This window comes from Salminus brasiliensis, chromosome 3 (assembly GCF_030463535.1).
Source record: "Salminus brasiliensis chromosome 3, fSalBra1.hap2, whole genome shotgun sequence".
In the NCBI taxonomy this organism is placed as follows: Eukaryota; Metazoa; Chordata; class Actinopteri; order Characiformes; family Bryconidae; genus Salminus; species Salminus brasiliensis.
In genome coordinates this window covers 9,668,548-9,687,951 of record NC_132880.1, presented here as the reverse complement: position 1 = coordinate 9,687,951, position 19,404 = coordinate 9,668,548, and the positions used below count along the sequence as shown (strand labels likewise).

General features: G+C 39.5%; 1 protein-coding gene across 6 annotated transcripts in view; it reads right to left on the bottom strand.

The window, feature by feature from the left end:
• thrb (thyroid hormone receptor beta) overlaps window positions 1-19,404 on the bottom strand; it is a 140,677-nt gene that overhangs the window by 17,159 nt on the left and 104,114 nt on the right. For all 6 annotated transcript variants that reach the window (XM_072675394.1, XM_072675400.1, XM_072675398.1 and 3 more), the window contains 2 exons: window positions 18,305-18,369; window positions 14,643-14,693 (listed from right to left, as the gene is read on the bottom strand). In XM_072675394.1, coding sequence (XP_072531495.1) covers window positions 14,643-14,693; window positions 18,305-18,311 — 58 coding nt within the window. In that variant the 5' untranslated portion in view covers window positions 18,312-18,369. The remainder of the gene's footprint in view (window positions 1-14,642; window positions 14,694-18,304; window positions 18,370-19,404) is intronic.

Sequence of the window (19,404 nt, the reverse complement as noted above, 5' to 3'; positions counted from 1 at the left end):
TAGATTTTAGGATTCTGCTTACCTTATTTTCACCTCCCATCAAAACTTCAGAGGATTTCCACAGAATGTAGTCCTTCTAGTGTATTGAGTAGCCCCCATGACTACCTGAAGTTAGGTCTATTTAAAATCTTGTGCCTTATATCCAAGCCCAGAGAAGTTTGGCTCGGAACCCTTTCTTCTATTGATCACGCTCTAAAAGGACTGTAAAGGTCAAGCAATTGACCCTCCTAATTCGACCAGGTAACTGAATATTTCCGCAGCCCTCAAAAGCCCACTGAAACACTGCCCTGGTAGTCCAGCTGTATGAGACCGCGGTCGATAACGGGAGCCGTGTGCTCAGTTCGGCAGCTCTTGGCGTTAATGGACCTACAAGTGAGCTTTTGCACTCATTTATTCCCTCCCTGATCGATCCCTTAAGGTCTCAGGGGTTCAAAGCTGGTCATGTACAATTTTCAGATAACAGGCCCTCGCAGCACTGGGGATAGGGCCTGGGTTGACATGGCTTCCTGAGCCAGATGTCCCCAGAGACACGGTGTTACCTGAAAAGGACATGCGGCCTGGGCCACCTTCCCCTTGAAGGCCTCAGGGTGAGCTGAGGGAAAGCAAACAAAACATGCGGCCGTCCCTGGAGGACTCCAAGCACCCCACCTAGTAATAATTACAGACAGATTAGACTTTACACGCTGCTGATAAGAGAGTTCAGTGCTGCTCCACTGAGCCACTGATATTGCTTGTTGAAGTGTCAATGACGTATCAATATGCAGGAGCCAAAACCAACCCCGCGACAGCCAAGCCTTATTGATCTTTTCAGTAGTGGCAGGAGGTCTTGATCAATAGGATGATTAAGTTTGCCAGTAATCTTGCTGGCGTCAGAAAATGGCACTGGAGAATGAACATTAGCTTAAGAACTTTTCTGTCACAACATGGACATAAACCTCATACTTATTTGGATCCCGAAAGGTTCTAATCTGCTTAAAAGTTTGAACAGATATGATGCCCTTAACAGCCCTGCTAAGACCAGTCCAGTTTCAGACTGTCAAGCTGAGTCTTGTCTACGTTTTGTGCTCAAACAAAACAACCATGTTGAGTGTTGAGGATCCCCTAGGTCTTTCAACAGCGTTCTTGGAAATGCAGCATCCCGTTTGGATGGGCTATGTGTCATTGTTAATCAGCAACACCAAATCCAAACAGCCATAGCTCAGTACTATCTGCAATGGGTAATCTCCTGTAAATGCATTTAAATAGGCAACTTGCACATATTAAATATCCTATAAGTGCACTCTTGGCCTGGTCAGTGTATTATTTCAAGGGTATTTTTGGACTCCTATCTTATTTTTCCAACCGTAAAGATACTTTTTGCAAGCTGACAACACAGTATTTTTTGTAAGACACTACAAGCAACAATGAGGTATTTATTAAGTGATACGCCGTATACCATAATTCTGTGTTTCCTGCCTTGAGATTTGATCATCACTTGATCAAAAACATGGCATTCTGGTATATAATATTTTAGAATATCCTTGATGTTCTACACCTTTGTTTTTTAAAACACAGGGCTCTACTTGTTATTCTGAATATCTCTTAGAACATCTTAACTGTAACATCCTTCCTTCCTACATGTGAAACTTGTGATGCCCCACTTATTAGGGTGTTCTCACACTACCACTTTTTTCTCGGCCCAGGTCCGCTTGCTCTGCGGGTTAGGTACATTTGGCCAAGTGGGAAAGCTGACTGCCTCGACTTATTCAGAAGGCACTCTTCTTCGCTTCAGAAGGCACTCTTCTTCGCTGCTTGAGTGTTTATATCCAAGAAAAATAAGTTTTTTTATACACTCATCTGAAACCAAATGTGAAATTCCCTCACTGACATTCCACCCTACATCAAAAAAGGTAAATGTACCAAAAAGAGCCTCTCCTTCATTTTATACTGGAACTTGCTGTTAATGAGGCTGGGATTAGGCCAGAGGTTAAGTGAATAATCAGCTCCCCTGGGAGCTCCAAAAAAGGGAGCCTTCAAGAACAAACACTTTCGTTACAATTTTGGTTTTCTTTTATTTATTTATTTCATTTATTTATTTATAATATATTATTTATATTATTTTTTATTTATATTATTAAGTAATGCTATATGTGCTATGAACAAAGGCTCATTATGTTCTTAGGAACATGAGACCATTAGCCAGTAACTGATTATCTGGTTATAATGGCACCTGACAAAGGTGGGATATGCATATTGGGCAGTGTGAAGTGAAAATTCAGGGGAAAAGTGGAAATGGTCAAGCATAGGAATCTGAGAGACCTTCAAGGGCCAAACAGTGGTGTTCTAGATGACTGGGTCAGAACCTCTCCAAAACACCAGGCAGATGTGATGTGGGGTGTTCCCAGTATGCAGTGGTTAGGCCAGTGGCAAAAATGGCCCACAATATTAGGCAAGTGGTTTTACGTTATGGCTGATTGGTATATAGCGCTTTTAACAACGGGTGTTGTCACCATTTAGCTTTACATTACAGAGCAGTGGCAAGAAAACCCTCCTTTAGAGAAAAGGGAAGAAAACTTAAAAGGAACCACGACTCTTTTGGTTGATGCCACACAGTTAAAACAACACAGTAAGTTTATAAAAAAAGATACATCTAAAGGATATACAGTAAGGAAAAATTAACAAAGAAAAAGCCGAGAACCTAATGCTACAAAGTAGTACTCACATTATACCAGAAAGATGGATGCTAGTGTTTGTGTAATTCTACTTTAAATTTCACATTAACTCTCTTGTCTACTGTCAGGGAAAGTCAAACAGAAAGATGTACTTGTTGATCAGTGTTGTAATGTAATGTAATGTAAGCCAGAGCCCTTGTGTGTTTTTTTTTTTTTTTTTTTTGAGACACCACTAAAAGAATCATTACCATCACAGAAAAAGCATGTCAGACATTCATGATCTCAGCCTGCTTTTACAAAAGGACTCGCAGCAGAGCTAAACATGTTCACAAGCTAATGGCACTGAACCAGATTTTCTGTGAGTCACCACCAGCTGGCTTAATAAGATGATTCTGGGAAGTATTAGCACTGGTAAAAAAAAAAACAAACAGCTACTTTTCTCTCTCACACAGGCGCCACACAAGACTTCTTCTGTGTATCCCATATGCCCTTTCTCAACCACACTGACGTCAACCGTAGCGCTGGGCGATGCTAAATATATTGTGGAATGTGTCAGATGATTTTTTACATTCATTTATTGAATTATGCTCTGCTGGCTTGATGAGGTCGGCACCTTGCTCTGCTGGACCTGCCACTGCTGGATATAATATATATATAATATATAAACACAGATATAAATGTCTAAATGTCTACTAAATTGCCATTTGTCAATTATTTATTTGCACATTTAGTACAGTCTCACACCAACAAATTAAAGTTAAAGGATCGGTTCCATGGATTGGCCTAATTATCTGATACCCGATCCAGCTAATTTTGTTAATATCGGGACAGATATCCGATCCTAATATCGGATCGGTGCATCTCTAAATGTAATCCATACTTTCTAATAGGGTTGGGTGGTGTAAGGATAAGGCAGTATTTAAAAATTATTACAATCTCTCCAAGAACAGTCAAATTTCTGTTCTGTGTTTATTTAGTAAATGTTCACATAAGCTCATTCACTAATGGATTTAAGAGAGATTAAAAAAAGGTGGGAAACCGTAGTAGCTACAAGTTTAACGTACCGCTTAAGTCATTCCAAATAAAAGTGAACAAACAAACCTGGATGAACCAGTCTACTAAATGTGTCTGAAAATTCACGGTTTCCATGACATATGGTCACAGATCAGGGACGGCCAGAACGTGTTCAATATCGGCTTTTACGTCACTCCTAAGACCATTCATTTGACTTTGTGCTCTCAGGTATGAGGCATTATCCTTGAAACGTGTGCCATTTGCGCCTCAGTTAGCTGGGACACGGTCTGTGCTGTTTTGCCTGCAAGCTAACTTATATAAGCCTAGATAGCTAACCAGCTCCAAACACGGCATAACCTGTCTCACTACAACCTCCTGTCTCTTCAACACCCGTCACTCGATTTCGGCCTCTCAGACACACAAGTTTTGTAAGCATTAATACTGTGTATGTAGCGCAGCAGTTGTGCTGTGTGTAATTAATGGATCTGTAGCCGAGTCCTTACAGTCTAAACGTCTCTCAGCAGCGTTTCGGTCAGCCAGACTTGAGTTCTGTGTTCTGCGGTCAGCACAATGTTATCCTGCAAGCAAGGCTGATGCTAACTAGCTTCTCTCTCCTGATTTGCAGCAGTTCAACATTTGCAGTTATTGCCAGACTGGCGGTTTAACATTTATTGAATAACTGATTTTAAATTGTGCGTAGTGTTCACTTGGTGGGTGACCCTGTAAGCAAACTGAACTTTGGATTTGGTTTTACAGTTTTTGACATGGAAGTGACGTAAAATTAGGAGCATCTGCAAGTATCTTCTCCTCAGCCCCCAGTAATTTATGACAGTATGTAATGTAAACAATGTAAATTGAATACGGTCTAACACTATTAAATCTATTTCCAATTTTCATCTAAAAGCACAAGGCAAATATTTCTAGACTTTATGCCACTTGTAGATAAACAGTTCTTTAAAGTGAAAGTGCTCTATTGTTATTCATCATACATCACTGCCTTATGAGTGATGCTTTTTGCCACATCTTGCCACATCTTTTAAAATATGGTTTTCAGCTGTTTTGCTCTGAATTGTGAGGGACACACAATGTGCTCCAAACCACATGAGTCGGTCAGGCTGTGGCTATCTTTGATGCGGGCTAAGACCTTGACAAAACAAATACCATAATGGTGTGCTGGAAGAGCAGCATTTGTCAAGTCTAATAAACGTCGGGAAGACAGACGTGTTCCTCTGTGGCAGCATGTCTTATGGGGCCCAATGTGGAGCAGATGGCAAGCCAACGCAGTCATGATCTCATATACACCACAGTAATCCTCCCTGGCACTTCCACACTGTTGCTGTCAAACAAACATTGCACACACAAAGATGCTTTAGCTAGTGTTGAAAGTTCTCTTTCAGGTAAAACAACTTACAGCAGGGCCAGAACAACAGTTGTGGTCTGATGTTTTAATCTTCTTGGAGTGTTCACCTAAATTTATTGATTTCCTGGCATAGACTCGTCTTTTAAGACCACCACCTTTGATGTGTGTTTGTGGTCAATGTCCTGTTGGAACACCCAAATGTGTCCAACTTTCAACCGTCTTGCCGTCTTCTGATTCTGAATCACTGTCTTATCAGACCATAAAATGGTCCTCCATAGGTTTTTTTCTTTTTCCACATGGTCAACTGTAAACTTTAGTCAAGTTTGAAGGTGTCAGTTCTAGAGCAGGGGCTTCTTCAGTCCAGGGTGATGACTGTAGACTATAGACAATAGCACTGGTGTTCTAGCAGCTTCCAGTTCATGGCAGGCTTGTGCCTTGTGGTTCTTGGATTGTTCCTGGCCATCTGAACCAATTTCCCCTAAGCTGACGGTGACAGTTTGGGTCTTCTTCCAGACCTTAACAAATGACTACACTTGTCAATAACTTGAATTTTCGTTTGCAACTTATGGTTGAACCAATGATCCTGGAATCTGCTGTTGTTAGAAATGGCTCCAAAAGCGATTCCTGACTAGTGTGAAGCTATGATCTTAGATCTGCACAAAGATCATTAAACTTTACCATTGCACTGTGATTGGTAAATCCACTGAGTGCTGTCACAACCCCTTGTTATTTATGCACAGGAAATCTGACTGCTGTAGTCAATCATGACCACTAACAGGTTAGGAGTTAAGAGGCCTTGGCAAGCTATAGAAATTTTAGAAACTGTCAGTCTGTCAACTGTCACTAAATATATGGGTATATATTTTTACCCTCTATGTACACCAAATTATTTTAAAGATCAGCATAATATTGCTATAACATTCATGTCAATAATGAGTGTATGTAAACTTAATACTATAAGTCTAAATATTAGTGGACACCCCATCAAATGAATGCATTCAGCTATTTAACAGCTATTTAACTATTAATGCTGCTTTAACTATTATGCTGACACAGATGTGCAAATGCACTCATACAGCTTGTCTAGTCCCTGTACAGAAGTACTGTCTTTTCTGCAAACTGTGTTCTCTGGAATGATGGTGGGGCTCCATCCAATGCTTTTTGGAGGAGTTAAGGAGTTGGTGATAAGGTGGCTGGTGATCATCCAACATCCTGACCTCACTGATGTTTTTGCCTATCTGCAATTAATTAACCCTTATAGCAATGCTCCAAAATCTAGTATAAAGCCTTTCATGATGTAAAAACATTTAAAGTTCAAGAAGGAAGCATGAATAAGCAGGTGTCCCAATAGGGTCCAAAAGGTCCAAAAGGAACTGGAACCAAACTAGGAACAAAAGTCAAGTTCGGGAAAGTGGGTGGAGTTTCCAAAAACAAGGTTGTTAAGTTCTGACTTAGTAGGATGACTACACTTATACACATGTCATTATTACTATACTTTTTCTATGCTTTAAATTAAACAAACTAAAACGGCATTTTAACATTTCAGATGTCAGATTAACACCACAATTAACAAAAAAAGAAACATTTGGAGCTCATATGTTGGGGAAAACAGTAGTTATATGCTAGCAATTCATTTCAGACTATCATTATAAATATATATATATATATATATATATATTATGTATGTATATAAGTAGTATATACACTGCTCAAAAAAATAAAGGGAACACTTAAACAACACAGTATAACTCCAAGTAAATCAATACTGATTGACAATCAATTTCACATGCTGTTGTGCAAATGGAATAGACAACAGGTGGAAATTGGCAATTAGCAAGACACACTCAATAAAGGAGTGGTTCTGCATGTGGGGACCACAGACCACTTCTCAGTACCTATGCTTTAAGGCTGGTGTTTTGATTGCTTTTAAATGTTGGTGGTGCTTTCACACTCGTGGTAGCATGAGACGGACTCTACAACGCACACAAGTGACTCAGGTAGTGCAGCTCATCCAGGATGGCACATCAATGCGAGCTGTGGCAAGAAGGTTTGCTGTGTCTGTCAGTACACCAGGAGACGTGGAGGAGGCCGTAGGAGGGCAACAACCCAGCAGCAGGACCGCTACCTCCGCCTTTGTGCAAGGAGGAACAGGAGGAGCACTGCCAGAGCCCTGCAAAATGACCTCCAGCAGGCCACAAATGTGCATGTGTCTGCACAAACGGTTAGAGACCAACTCCATGAGGATGGTATCAGGGCCCGACGTCCACAGATGGGGGTTGTGCTCACAGCCCGACACCGTGCAGGACACTTGGCATTTGCCAGAGAACACCAGGCTTGGCAAATTCGCCACTGGCGCCCTGTGCTCTTCACAGATGAAAGCAGGTTCACACTGAGCACATGTGACAGACGTGACAGAGTCTGGAGACGCCGTGGAGAGCGATCTGCTGCCTGCAACATCCTTCAGCATGGCCGGTTTGGCAGTGGGTCAGTAATGGTGTGGGGTGGCATTTCTTTGGAGGGCTGCACAGCCCTCCATGTGCTCGCCAGAGGTAGCCTGACTGCCATTAGGCATTGAAGCTATGGACTGGCCCGCCCGTTCCCCAGACCTAAATCCGATTGAGCACATCTGGGACATCATGTCTCGCTCCATCCACCAACATCACGTTGCACCACAGACTGTCCAGGAGTTGGCGGATGCTTTAGTCCAGGTCTGGGAGGAGATCCTCATCAGGAGCATGCCCAGGCGTTGTAGGGAGGTCATACAGGCACATGGAGGCCACACACAATACTGAGCCTCATTTTGACTTGTTTTAAGGACATTACATCAAAGTTGGATCAGCCTGTAGTGTGTTTTTCCACTTTAATTTTGTGTGTGACTCCAAATCCAGGCCTCCATTGGTTAATACATTTGATTTCCATTGATGATTTTTGTGTGATTTTGTTGTCAGCACAATCAAATTTGTACAGAATAAAGTATTCAAGGAGAATATTTCATTTATTCAGATCTATGTGTTATTTGAGTGTTCCCTTTATTTTTTTTGAGCAGTGTATATAAACATTTTTGAAAGATTATTTAAAGAACCACAAAAGAGGTATTCCATCATAGAAAAAAGGAAATTAACCAGGCAATAAACCATTACAGTGTTTAAATGGCTCTGAGTTTGACTGCCTTTACTAAAGAGGCCTTGATGAAACAGGGTAACAATATGTACAAGCTCCTCACCAGACAAGCAAGTTCACCTAACTGACTTAAGGCATTTAGGAACTCCATGCTGTGTTAGGTTAATCTGGAAGCATTTGATTCACACACAGCTTGAAAATCATGTCCTGTTCTAAAGTCACTACAACAGACTTTGGACAGACTCCCTTTAGTGGTTCGTTCATGTAATCTTTGAATGCCTCTTTAAATCTACAAGATCATAATAATGAGTAATGTTCCAAATGCCATAAAAACTAAGTGAGCCGCAAGAACATTTGGAATGCAACTGAGATCTAGAAGTAAATATAAAGAATAAATCTACATTTAATTTGAAACAGACTAAGTTGGCTGGATCTCCTACAGACCTAATTTTAGTCATCAAGACCACCGAGCAGCCATCTGGTTCACAGTACGACTAGATCCATCACTGACCTGGCAAATGTTACAGGAACATGTGGAAGTGTGGAACGACTTTAGATGTTTGCAAAAGTTTAGGAACCCCTGGCCAAATGATATATTTAGTTTAGAAGAAAAATGCACAACTATATTTATATCTGATTCATTAAGTCTGACTTTTTAAGAACTGAACACCAATCAGCCATAACATTAGTGCCTAATACTGAGTAAGCCCCCTTCTGACAATTTGAGGCATGGACTCCACAAGACTCCTGTTGTATCAGGCACCAAGATATTAGCAGCAGATCTTTTAAGTCTTGTAGGTTGTGAGGTGGGGGTCTTCATGGAACACATCAGCCTTAGGTGCCTATGTCCCTATCACCAGTTTATAGGTTGTCCTTGCTTTTGGCACTTTTAGTAGATACTGACCACTGCACACCAGAAAACCTCCCACATAGCCTGGTGTTTTTTCGCGAAACTCTGATGTAGTCGTCCAGCCACAACAATTCAGCCTTGTCAAAAAGGCTCAGATTCTTATGCTTGCCCATTTTTCTTCTTCCAACACACCACCTTTAACTCCCACCCCTTGCCAGATGCCACTGTAGATGAAGATAAGCAATGTTTTTCACTTCACCTGTCAGTGGTGAATGTTATGGATGAGTGATGTACTAGTCCTTAGTATAACCCATTCGGTAGCTTGAGTACACTTTCTGCAGCCATGTAGGAGTCGTTCGGTTCTTGTTTAATGATTTTTTTACCCAGTCTTCCTTCCAGAACAATTTCAGTTCTGACCAATGTTTGAGCTCTTCTGCAAGCATAGCACATTTGAGATCACCCCACAGATTCCTCATGATGTTTAAGTCAGGGGGTCTCTAAGGCTATTCCAAAAGCTTCAGCTTGTGTTTCTTAATCTTTTGAGACCCTGCGTCCTCATATGGGGACATTACATTTCTGCTTCTCTGCACCATGATACTTTGACCCTTTGGACCCCATATGAGGACATTGTTGTTGTTGTTTTTCCCAAAAATGACTTCCTGTACAAAGACCAAGTTCAGTTTTTATACTTGTTAGGTCCTGCTAATCCCAAAAAGGAGAGATTAAAAATGCACACCAAGCAAAAGTCCGGGTCTCAGGAGGTTCTTCATGGTGGATTTAGAAGTGTATCCAGTTGTAGAAGCCAGCATCCGCTTCAGTTATTTGACCATCTTCACACATTTCTTTTTCTTTGTCTACTTATTCAATGTTTCCTGTCCACTGGCTGCCACACAACCCCAAAGCATAGATCTGGGAGTTATTTTCATCAAATCGAGTTCCCCAAACATGCGTTTGCTCATTGTGGCCAAAACGTTCAGGTTTTACTTTAAAGGTCCACAGCAATTGTTTCTGAATACTGAAGAGATCACAGATATGTTTTCTTTTGATTATTTTATGCAGATCATTTCTTGCCAGCACACAAGCAGTTTTATCTGAAAGTTGTTTTGGTCTTCCAGTGCCTGTATACTGATATCTTTTTATAGGCTTCTCCTGCTTTATTGGTATCAGTTGGCTTAATTTTCAGATTGTATGCTTTGGAGTCCACATTGGTTGTTTAGTGGTAATGTAAGGACTGAAAAGTCCTGATTATGCTCTAAAACTGTCATTTTCCTAATGACAATTATTCACCTCTTGACCTGCCTAACAACTCAATTAAGGCCAAATGAGAACATTTAAATGTTTTGCACATACTATAAAGTATTCTACGTCCATCAAATATAAATAGAAATATAAAGAAACTACTTTAACATTTGCAACAGAATATTATAAAAAAAAAGTTAAAGGAGAGGTTGTGTTAACCAAACATTTGCATATAACTGTGTGTATATTGGTTCTCCCCTCACTGTTTGGGCAAGATAAAACTTCAGCAGTGTTTTGGCTTAATTATTCTTTCTCTTGAGTGTTTTTCTCTTTATCTTTATCATTCTGTGCCCCCCATGGTGTATCAAATGTCTTTGTTTTATTACTTCACACTCGTAGCTCATGCTTGTGTTTGTAAGTAGATGTTTTTTTGAGTTTTTATTTTTTAAACTGGATGTTCTGTCTTACTTTGGATGTTTTTGCAGTATTTTTGTCCTTATTTGAGATCAATACATTCATAAAAGAGCAGCCTTAAGCCTGTTGATGTAGAATGTAAATCAAATGTAAACTTAATTCAATAAAAATATATATATTGTTCATTATGTCTTCATGTAATTATGCATCAGTAATTAAATAAACATTTGTAACTTTTAGAATTTCTATAGGAGAACATAAAAATGTTCTTTATTAATTGTTCAGCATTAATGCATGTACCTTATTAAACAATTGGTTCTTCGAGGCCACATAAAAGCTGAACTGATTCTCTGCCTTGTTAAATGTTTTGTGTAAATGATTTAATATAGATAGTTCCACTATCACTATGAGTCAAATCACTGTCACTTTTTCTACACAGAACCCTTTTTGCTTAAAGTTTACTAATATGAGATTTGACTCCAAGTACCTTCTTTTGGTTGAACAGATATTTGAAACCCGCAGGTAATTATGAATTTTACTAACTCTATTAAAGCAGTAATTTACTATAATTACTAATATAGTATAATAAGTATAATTACACTATAATGTGATATACACACTAGAATGTCTGAATTCTAATCATTTTACAGCACTTTTACAGCCCTACATAAATACATTTTTGTGCATTTCTCTGTAATGCAAAGACAGATCAATTTAGTCTCTTGCATTTTGGAAATGTTTCTGCAACCATCTCGGCACATATGGACAAGAGGAAAAAAATCAAATTCAAACTTTACATTGCTGACACAAGTTTGACCAAGCTTTCACCAAGAGTACCTGCTCCATCCACACATACTCTTAACACCAGAGCTCTGACTCCATAGCGCCATGCTTAGTGTTTCCTGCATTTAATGAGGAGTCTCAATCAGCATCGCTGAGTCACTGTGTGTTTCTAGCACCCCCTACAGTTGAATTACCAACATTACTCTAAAAATCACAGAAGGTCAGTGGGTTTCTCATCCATAAAAAGCGTAATGATTTCCAGACATGTGCAGAGCTGCCCATTGAAATAAGTTATGAACAACTGCTGGCACACTGTTCAATAACACTCAGCTAGGCAAATGCTTAGTCATAAGAAACTGAAAGCACATCATCAACAACAGCTCACTTTATTTCTAATAATACATGCACCTCTTATTGCAGAGTACTAAAAGGGTCAGTCATGTGCTTATGAGAAAAGGTCAGGGATTTAATCTGTATTTGATTCCGCTCACTTTTGTGCTGATCTTTTGTGCTGTACAGCCCTTCACTCAGTCTCTCTCTCAAACAACACTATGCAAGGTCTTTCATGCATTCGTCCCTGCTGGATGATCTACACTGGCTGCTGATAGTTTGGAGAGCGACAGGATTATGCAGCCCACTGCACAGTAACACTCTCTAATTAAGGAAGTTTAGTAAGTAAAAGAGTGTGGGCATGACGTATGCATTAGAATACAATAACATTAAAGGAATTTTGCCAAAAAAGGTAATTTAATAATCTTTTATGTTGTTTGAAGCAGATGGGCTTTCCAACCTAAATATCAAACAAATATGATTAATGGAAACATGGTATTTTTTTTATTTTTGATGACATGGCTGACTTTATTATTAATCTGTGGATAAATCCCTATATATTAGAACATAGTCTTGTCATATGCCTCCACATATGACAAGACATCTCATTTACTTGGGAAGTGTTATTTGTAAAACTGTTTTAAAAATAACCTAACCATGCTATATTTTGGCCCTGTTAGCTCACACTGTGGGTTGTTTACATGCTTCGAAATAGTGCTATATTAAACTCCCTAAGAAAGGAGAGGAAGAGTGAAATAATATGAGTGAAGTCTGCTATGTAGCTGCACAACTCAGAAACTGTCTTCAGTGTAAACCTTGGGAAATATCTGTCAGAGAACAGTCAAACAGTGAAAAAAAAAGATGAAATGGCTGCTGTCACAACAACCAAAAGCACATTCTAATTCAACCTGTTTAACCACATAAAAAGCTTTATGCACATAAAAACATTAGATACCAGCATCATTTCCATATTGGTGCATCCCTACATTATATCCCACCATCATTAACTAAACCATCACACTTCACATTGTGTTGACATACTAAGAAGTATCAAATACACTTTAAGGGGTTGGGGAACATGTATAGTATCCAAAGTATGTCACATTACTAAAAACAGTAGTAGTAGCAGTAACAACAGTTGTGGTAGTAGTAGCATTAACAACAGTAGTGGTAGGAGTATCAGAAAAGCAGTACTGGTAGTATTAGCAGTGAAACAGTAGTGGTAGTAGTAGCAGTAACAACAGTACTGTAGTGGTAGAAGTATCAATAAAAAAAGGGTAGTGATACTAGTAGTAGTACCAGTAAAAACAGTGGTGGTATGAGTATCTGTATAAAAAGTAGTGATACTAGTAGCAGCAGTAAAACAAACTGGTGGTAGTAGTAACAGTAAAAACTGTAATGGTAGTAGTAGCAGTAAAAAAAACAGTAGTTGTATGAGTAGTAGCAGTAAAAACTAGTGGTAAGAGTATCAGTAAAAACAGTAGTGGTAGAAGTATCAATAAAAACGGTAGTGGTAGTAGTATCAGTAGTAAAACAGTAGTGGACAGACTAGTAGCAGTAAAAACGGTAGTGGTAGAAGTATCAGTAGTAAAACAGTAGTGGACAGACTAGTAGCAGTAAAAACGGTAGTGGTAGAAGTATCAGTAGTAAAACAGTAGTGGTAGGAGTGTCAGTAGTAAAACAGTAGTGGACAGACTAGTAGCAGTAAAAATGGTAGTGGTAGTAGTATCAGTAGTAAAACCGTAGTGGTAAGAGTATCAGGAAAAACCAGTGGTAGGAGTACCAGTAGGTAAACAGTAGTGTTAGGAGTATCAGTTAAAACAGTAGTGGAAGGAGTAATAGCAGTAAAACAGTAGTGGTAAGAGTAACAGTAAAACAGTAGTGGTAGGAGTATCAGTTAAAACAGTAGTGCAAGGAGTAATAGCAGTAAAACAGTAGTGGTAGGAGTAGCAGTAAAACAGTAGTGGTAGGAGTAGCAGTAAAACAGTAGTGGTAGGAGTAGCAGTAAAACAGTAGTGGTAGTAGTATCAGCAGTAAAACAGTAGTGGTAGTAGTATCAGTAGTAAAACAGTAGTGGTAGGAGTAGCAGTAAAACAGTAGTGGTAGTAGTATCAGTAGTAAAACAGTAGTGGTAGGAGTAGCAGTAAAACAGTAGTGGTAGTAGTATCAGTAGTAAAACAGTAGTGGTAGGAGTATCAGCAGTAAAACAGTAGTGGTAGGAGTAGCAGTAAAACAGTAGTGGTAGTAGTATCAGCAGTAAAACAGTAGTGGTAGGAGTAGCAGTAAAACAGTAGTGGTAGTAGTATCAGTAGTAAAACAGTAGTGGTAGTAGTATCAGTAGTAAAACAGTAGTGGTAGGAGTATCAGTAGTAAAACAGTAGTGGTAGGAGTATCAGTAGTAAAGAGAATGTGTATAAGCTATGTGTATATAATATATATGTGTATATAATGTGTATAAGGTCTGCATCCTGAGTGATAAAGAATTGATGAAATGGTAAAACAATAAAAACAAATTTCACTCTAGGCCAAAGTATCACTTTAGGGTCCAGGTGAATACAGGTCTGATATAAGCCACTATAAGGTCATACCAATCCTGGCTACAGCTATTTCACTGCCTTTCAGTGTCTCAGAGGGACAGATTTTAAGACTCGCTCTGGCTCTCTCTCTGCAGTGACAGTTCCCTTTTTCCCCCTTCATAAACTGTCTAGCATGATGGACACTCCAGAGGGAGAGAAGGAGAGAGGAAAGGAAAAACCCAGGGAGCATGAAAAAGGGAGCCAGAGAGAAAGTGATCCGCCCCACCCTTGAGGAGAAGAGAGGGAGTAGAGACAGAAGGAGGGAAGGAAGGAGATGACTAGAGGAGGGAGAAGAGTTACTGTACCATTCTGCATGGCCTCGTGTTTCCAGCGGGGGGCGCATTTGTCTGCTCGCTCTGCAACAAATGGGAGAGGTACAACATACTTTATTACACTGAAGTACTTTTATCAACTATGATTTTGCTCAAATGCTCCATATTAACCCATTCATTCTGAACTTGCTCGAGAGCACCCTCTGTTGTCAACAAACTTGGAAGACATTCTCAATTGACAATTCTCCTCTCTACAAGTTCATGGTTCAAACCTCCAGTGAACCTTTTTGCATCACACATGCATTAATATGTGAAGCTGATGACAGTTAAATTCATGGTAAATGTAAAAATCGATATTATAGGCTAAAAGTGTGTCTCAAAACGTGAACACTTTAAACACTTAAAACGTCTGGTTCCTATCACCACCACTGTGCACAATTCTGACTCTGTAAGTCTCTCTAGAACCTCAAAGCACTCTGAATGACTGTTTACATCTTAGCAATGCAATTATGCAGGAATTCCGAAGAATTGGTGGAATTCCCTTTTCCTACAAAATGCCCCCTAGTTTCAGCCAGTGAGGGCAAAATCTTCCAAAAAAGACTGGATACCCTGCAATTATCATATGAATAAGAGAAGAAAAGTGGCCACCAAAGTCCTGTCAACTACACTTTCCAAATGAAATATATTTATAATAGCGTTCATGTCTGTGGACCTACACGCTTGGTGTAGTGTGGTTATGTATTGGTGTGTTTACGACTGATCTGGCATAGTCTTAAGCCTGGAATTTAGCAGTTAAAACATCAAGACTAAAAGCCAAAAGCAGTTATATGCACCCAAGGAGAAATTGTGAGAAGAAGCAAGAGTAGCTGATGGAAGTGGGAGCATCAAAGCAAACTAAATGAATCCCAGCAGTTGGTGCGGTTTCGCAAAGAGACAATGGTGTCCCTATTACTTGCACAGCGTTTACTCACACCATGTGAGGAAAGCTATTTCACAACTATTGAAATGCATGCTTACTACTGTGCACATCTGCATCTCTGGACATTCACTGAGTGAATGAACATGTGTCAGCCAGCACTGTTCTGGGTGGACCCGACAGTGGGACCGTGCAGAGCTCTTCAACCCAAAGGCCCTGTGCCTGTCCACAGTTCTGATCCAGCGCATCTTGAGCCATCCTGAGCCACCCATTACATACAGGTTTTGATTTTATTATTATTATTATAATTATTATTAATTGTTCTCACTGAGCCAAGCATATACATAAACTTTTCAACCTTTTGCCACATTTCAAGCTTCAAACATGAAGATATGAAATCTTTTTGTGAAAAAACTTTTGTGAGCAATCAACAAGTGGGACACAATCGTGAAGTGGAACGAAATTTATTGGATATTTTTAACTTTTTTTAGAAATAAAAAACTGAAAAGTGGGGCGTGCAATATTATTCGGCCCCCTTGTGTTAATACTTTGTAGCGGCACCTTTTGCTGCGATTACAGCTGCAAGTTGCTTGGGGTATGTCTCTATCAGTTTTGCACATCGAGAGACTGACATTTTTGCCCATTCTTCCTTGCAAAACAGCTCGAGTTCAGTGAGGTTGGATGGAGAGCGGTACAGCAGGACTGGAACGGCAGTTTTCAGCTCTTTCCACAGATTCTCGATTGGATTCAGGTCTGGACTTTGACTTGGCTATTCTAACACCTGGATGCATTTATTTGTGAACCATTCCATTGTAGATTTTGCTTTATGTTTCGGATCATTGTGTTGTTGGAAGATACATCTCCATCCCAGTCTCAGGTCTTTTGCAGACTCCAACAGATTTTCTTCCAGAATAGTCCTGTATTTGGCTCCATCCATCTTCCCATCAATTTTAACCATCTTCCCTGTCCCTGCTGAAGAAAAGCAGGCCCAAACCATGATGCTGCCACCACCATGTTTGACAGTGGGGATGGTGTGTTCAGGGTGATGAGCTGTGTTGCTTTTACGCCAAACATAACGTTTTGGATTATGGCCAAAAAGTTCGATTTTGGTTTCATCTGACCAGAGCACCTTCTTCCACATGTTTGGTGTGTCTCCCAGGTGGCTTGTGGCAAACTTTAAACAAGACTTTTTATGAATATCTCTGAGAAATTGCTTTATTCTTGCCACTCTTCCATAAAGGCCAGATTTGTGCAGTGTACGACTGATTGTTGTCCTATGGACAGAGTCTCCCACCTCAGCTGTAGATCTCTGCAGTTCATCCAGAGTGATCATGGGCCTCTTGGCTGCATCTCTGATCAGCCTTCTCCTTGTTTGAGCTGAAAGTTTAGAGGGACGGCCGGGTCTTGGTATATTTGCAGTGGTCTGATACTCCTTCCATTTCAATATGATCGCACAGTGATATGATTGCACAGTGCTCCTTGAGATGTTTAAGGCTTGGGAAATCTTTTTGTATCCAAATCCGGCTTTAAACTTCTCCACAACAGTATCTCGGACCTGCCTGGTGTGTTCCTTGGGCTTCATGATGCTCTCTGCGCTTTAAACAGAACTCTAAGACTATAACAGAGCAGGTGCATTTATACAGAGACTTGATTACACACAGATGGATTCTATTTATCATCATCAGTCATTTAGGTCAACATTGGATCATTCAGAGATCCTCACTGAACTTCTGGAGTGAGTTTGCTGCACTGAAAGTAAAGGGGCCGAATAATATTGCACATCCCACTTTTTATTTCTAAAAAAAGTTTAAAATATCCAATAAATTTCGTTCCACTTCACGATTGTGTCCCACTTGTTGTTGATTCTTCACAAAAAATTACAATTTCATATCTTTATGTTTGAAGCCTGAAATGTGGCAAAGTTTATGGGTTTTGAATACTTTTGCAAGGCACTGTACATTTATGTGTGTGTATGTGTGTGTAACAAATTCTTAAATTCTACTACTCTTAAAAACTACTGCTGGCTGCAAACTTGACTATACTGAATGGAAAGTAGGGATGCATGATAACAGAATCATATTTATATTTACATTTACCCATATTTACTTGTATTTGTAGGCCTATAGTAATACAAATATACATATATGTTTAAGCCCATATAGCTTAGATTCATGACATTTGAAAATTTTGATTTCAAACTGGTTTAAAGTGGCCTTACCAGTCAACTAATCTGAACCCGATAGAACACCTTTGGGATGTGGTAGAATGGAAATTTGGCAGCATAGAAGTGCACCCAAAAAATTAGCTGGAATTGCATGACACAATCATGCCAACATGAATCTCAAAGAACCGCTTCCAACATCTTGTGGAATCCATGGCACAAAGAATTAAAGCTGTTCTGAGAGAGGTAAGGCCCTACTAAGTATTTGTGTAGCATTCCAAATGAAGTGCTTGGCAAGTGTATATTTGCTCATTTTGTAGAATAAAAAAATGCTAATTTATTTTTATGGGCCTGCAGAGAAAATTCTGTTTACTGATATTGGCTATTGGTGTTGGCTTAAAAGGCCTTATATCAGTGTATGCCCTATAGACATTAAATGTTAATGTACTGTAAAATGCAATTCACTATGCACAGCATATGATGTATAGCATAACATCCGTGATAACTTTAGTAAAATGCTGATTACATGGCTCAGATGTTTCGGAACCCAGAATGAAACAATGAAACATTTATGGGTCCATGAACCTCCAGTAGATATGGAGCTGATGGAGTCCTCACCTGACATACTGCTGCAGATCAGGGCCTAAACGTCATTCTCACGTCACTCATGGACTCCTCGATATCTGCCAATGACGAGAGAGAAACATTGGTTACTCTTTGTGCATCGTCACCACACAAGCACTGACACCATCCACCAACTCTGGTCAACATTTCTGTTACTGTAAATATTTAAGAGAGTAGAAGATGAACTGCCAAAAGCATAACGTTAAAGATGAAGCATTTCTTTATTATTTTTATCTTTCCTCTTCTCATCTTCAGCTTTTTACAGACGCTTTGATGTTTATTTTTCGAGAATTTGCTGGATTAATGGAGTTAATTGAATCTGCTATTTCCTTTCCTCCAGTGAAATGCTCCATCCACCCCTGTGCTTTACGGTTGGAGAGGTGTTTTTCTTTTATCTAATGCTGCATTTTGTGCTGAGGACACATGAAAAGGTTTGCTTCTAATGACTCTACATCTTCCTGAAGATGCTTTGAAGTCAGATCTGCCTTTCTAGCAATCCCACAAGCAGTTCCTGGTCTTCCATACATCACCTTGACCTCCACCATTCCAGCATTACTGCCACTACTTACTTCTATTCCAAACTGAGGAAATGGCTTTGAAAACACTTTGCTGTCGTTTTGGAACCTTCTCCTGCTTTGTGGCCATCAATGAACTTCATTTGCAGAGTGCAGTGCAGCTGCCTACATGAGACTAGGGCTTCTGAGTTTTTTTTTATTTTTTATAATGCTTTAAAATTAGCTTCACCTGGACAACTGTGAACAGTCATGTGAAGACATAGCTCTAACATATTGTTTAAGATCTAAGACCTTGGTAAAAGATATCTGAGAGCTCAAATCTCATTGACTATCCAGACATCTGTGTGGTGCTCCTTTCATTTTTTTCCACTACACAGATGTACAAAACAAACATAAAGCCTTATTAAATATAGCCATCTTGGTTAAAACATTAATCTTTAAATGTTGCATCTTTTAGAGATCAGTTCATCCTCTACTATTGTAACTATTCACAGTAACTTGAATGCATGCAAATGTGCATTTTAGCCCAGACTGCTTTCTGAATAAGCTACAATACACAATACGCATCATTTACATGTA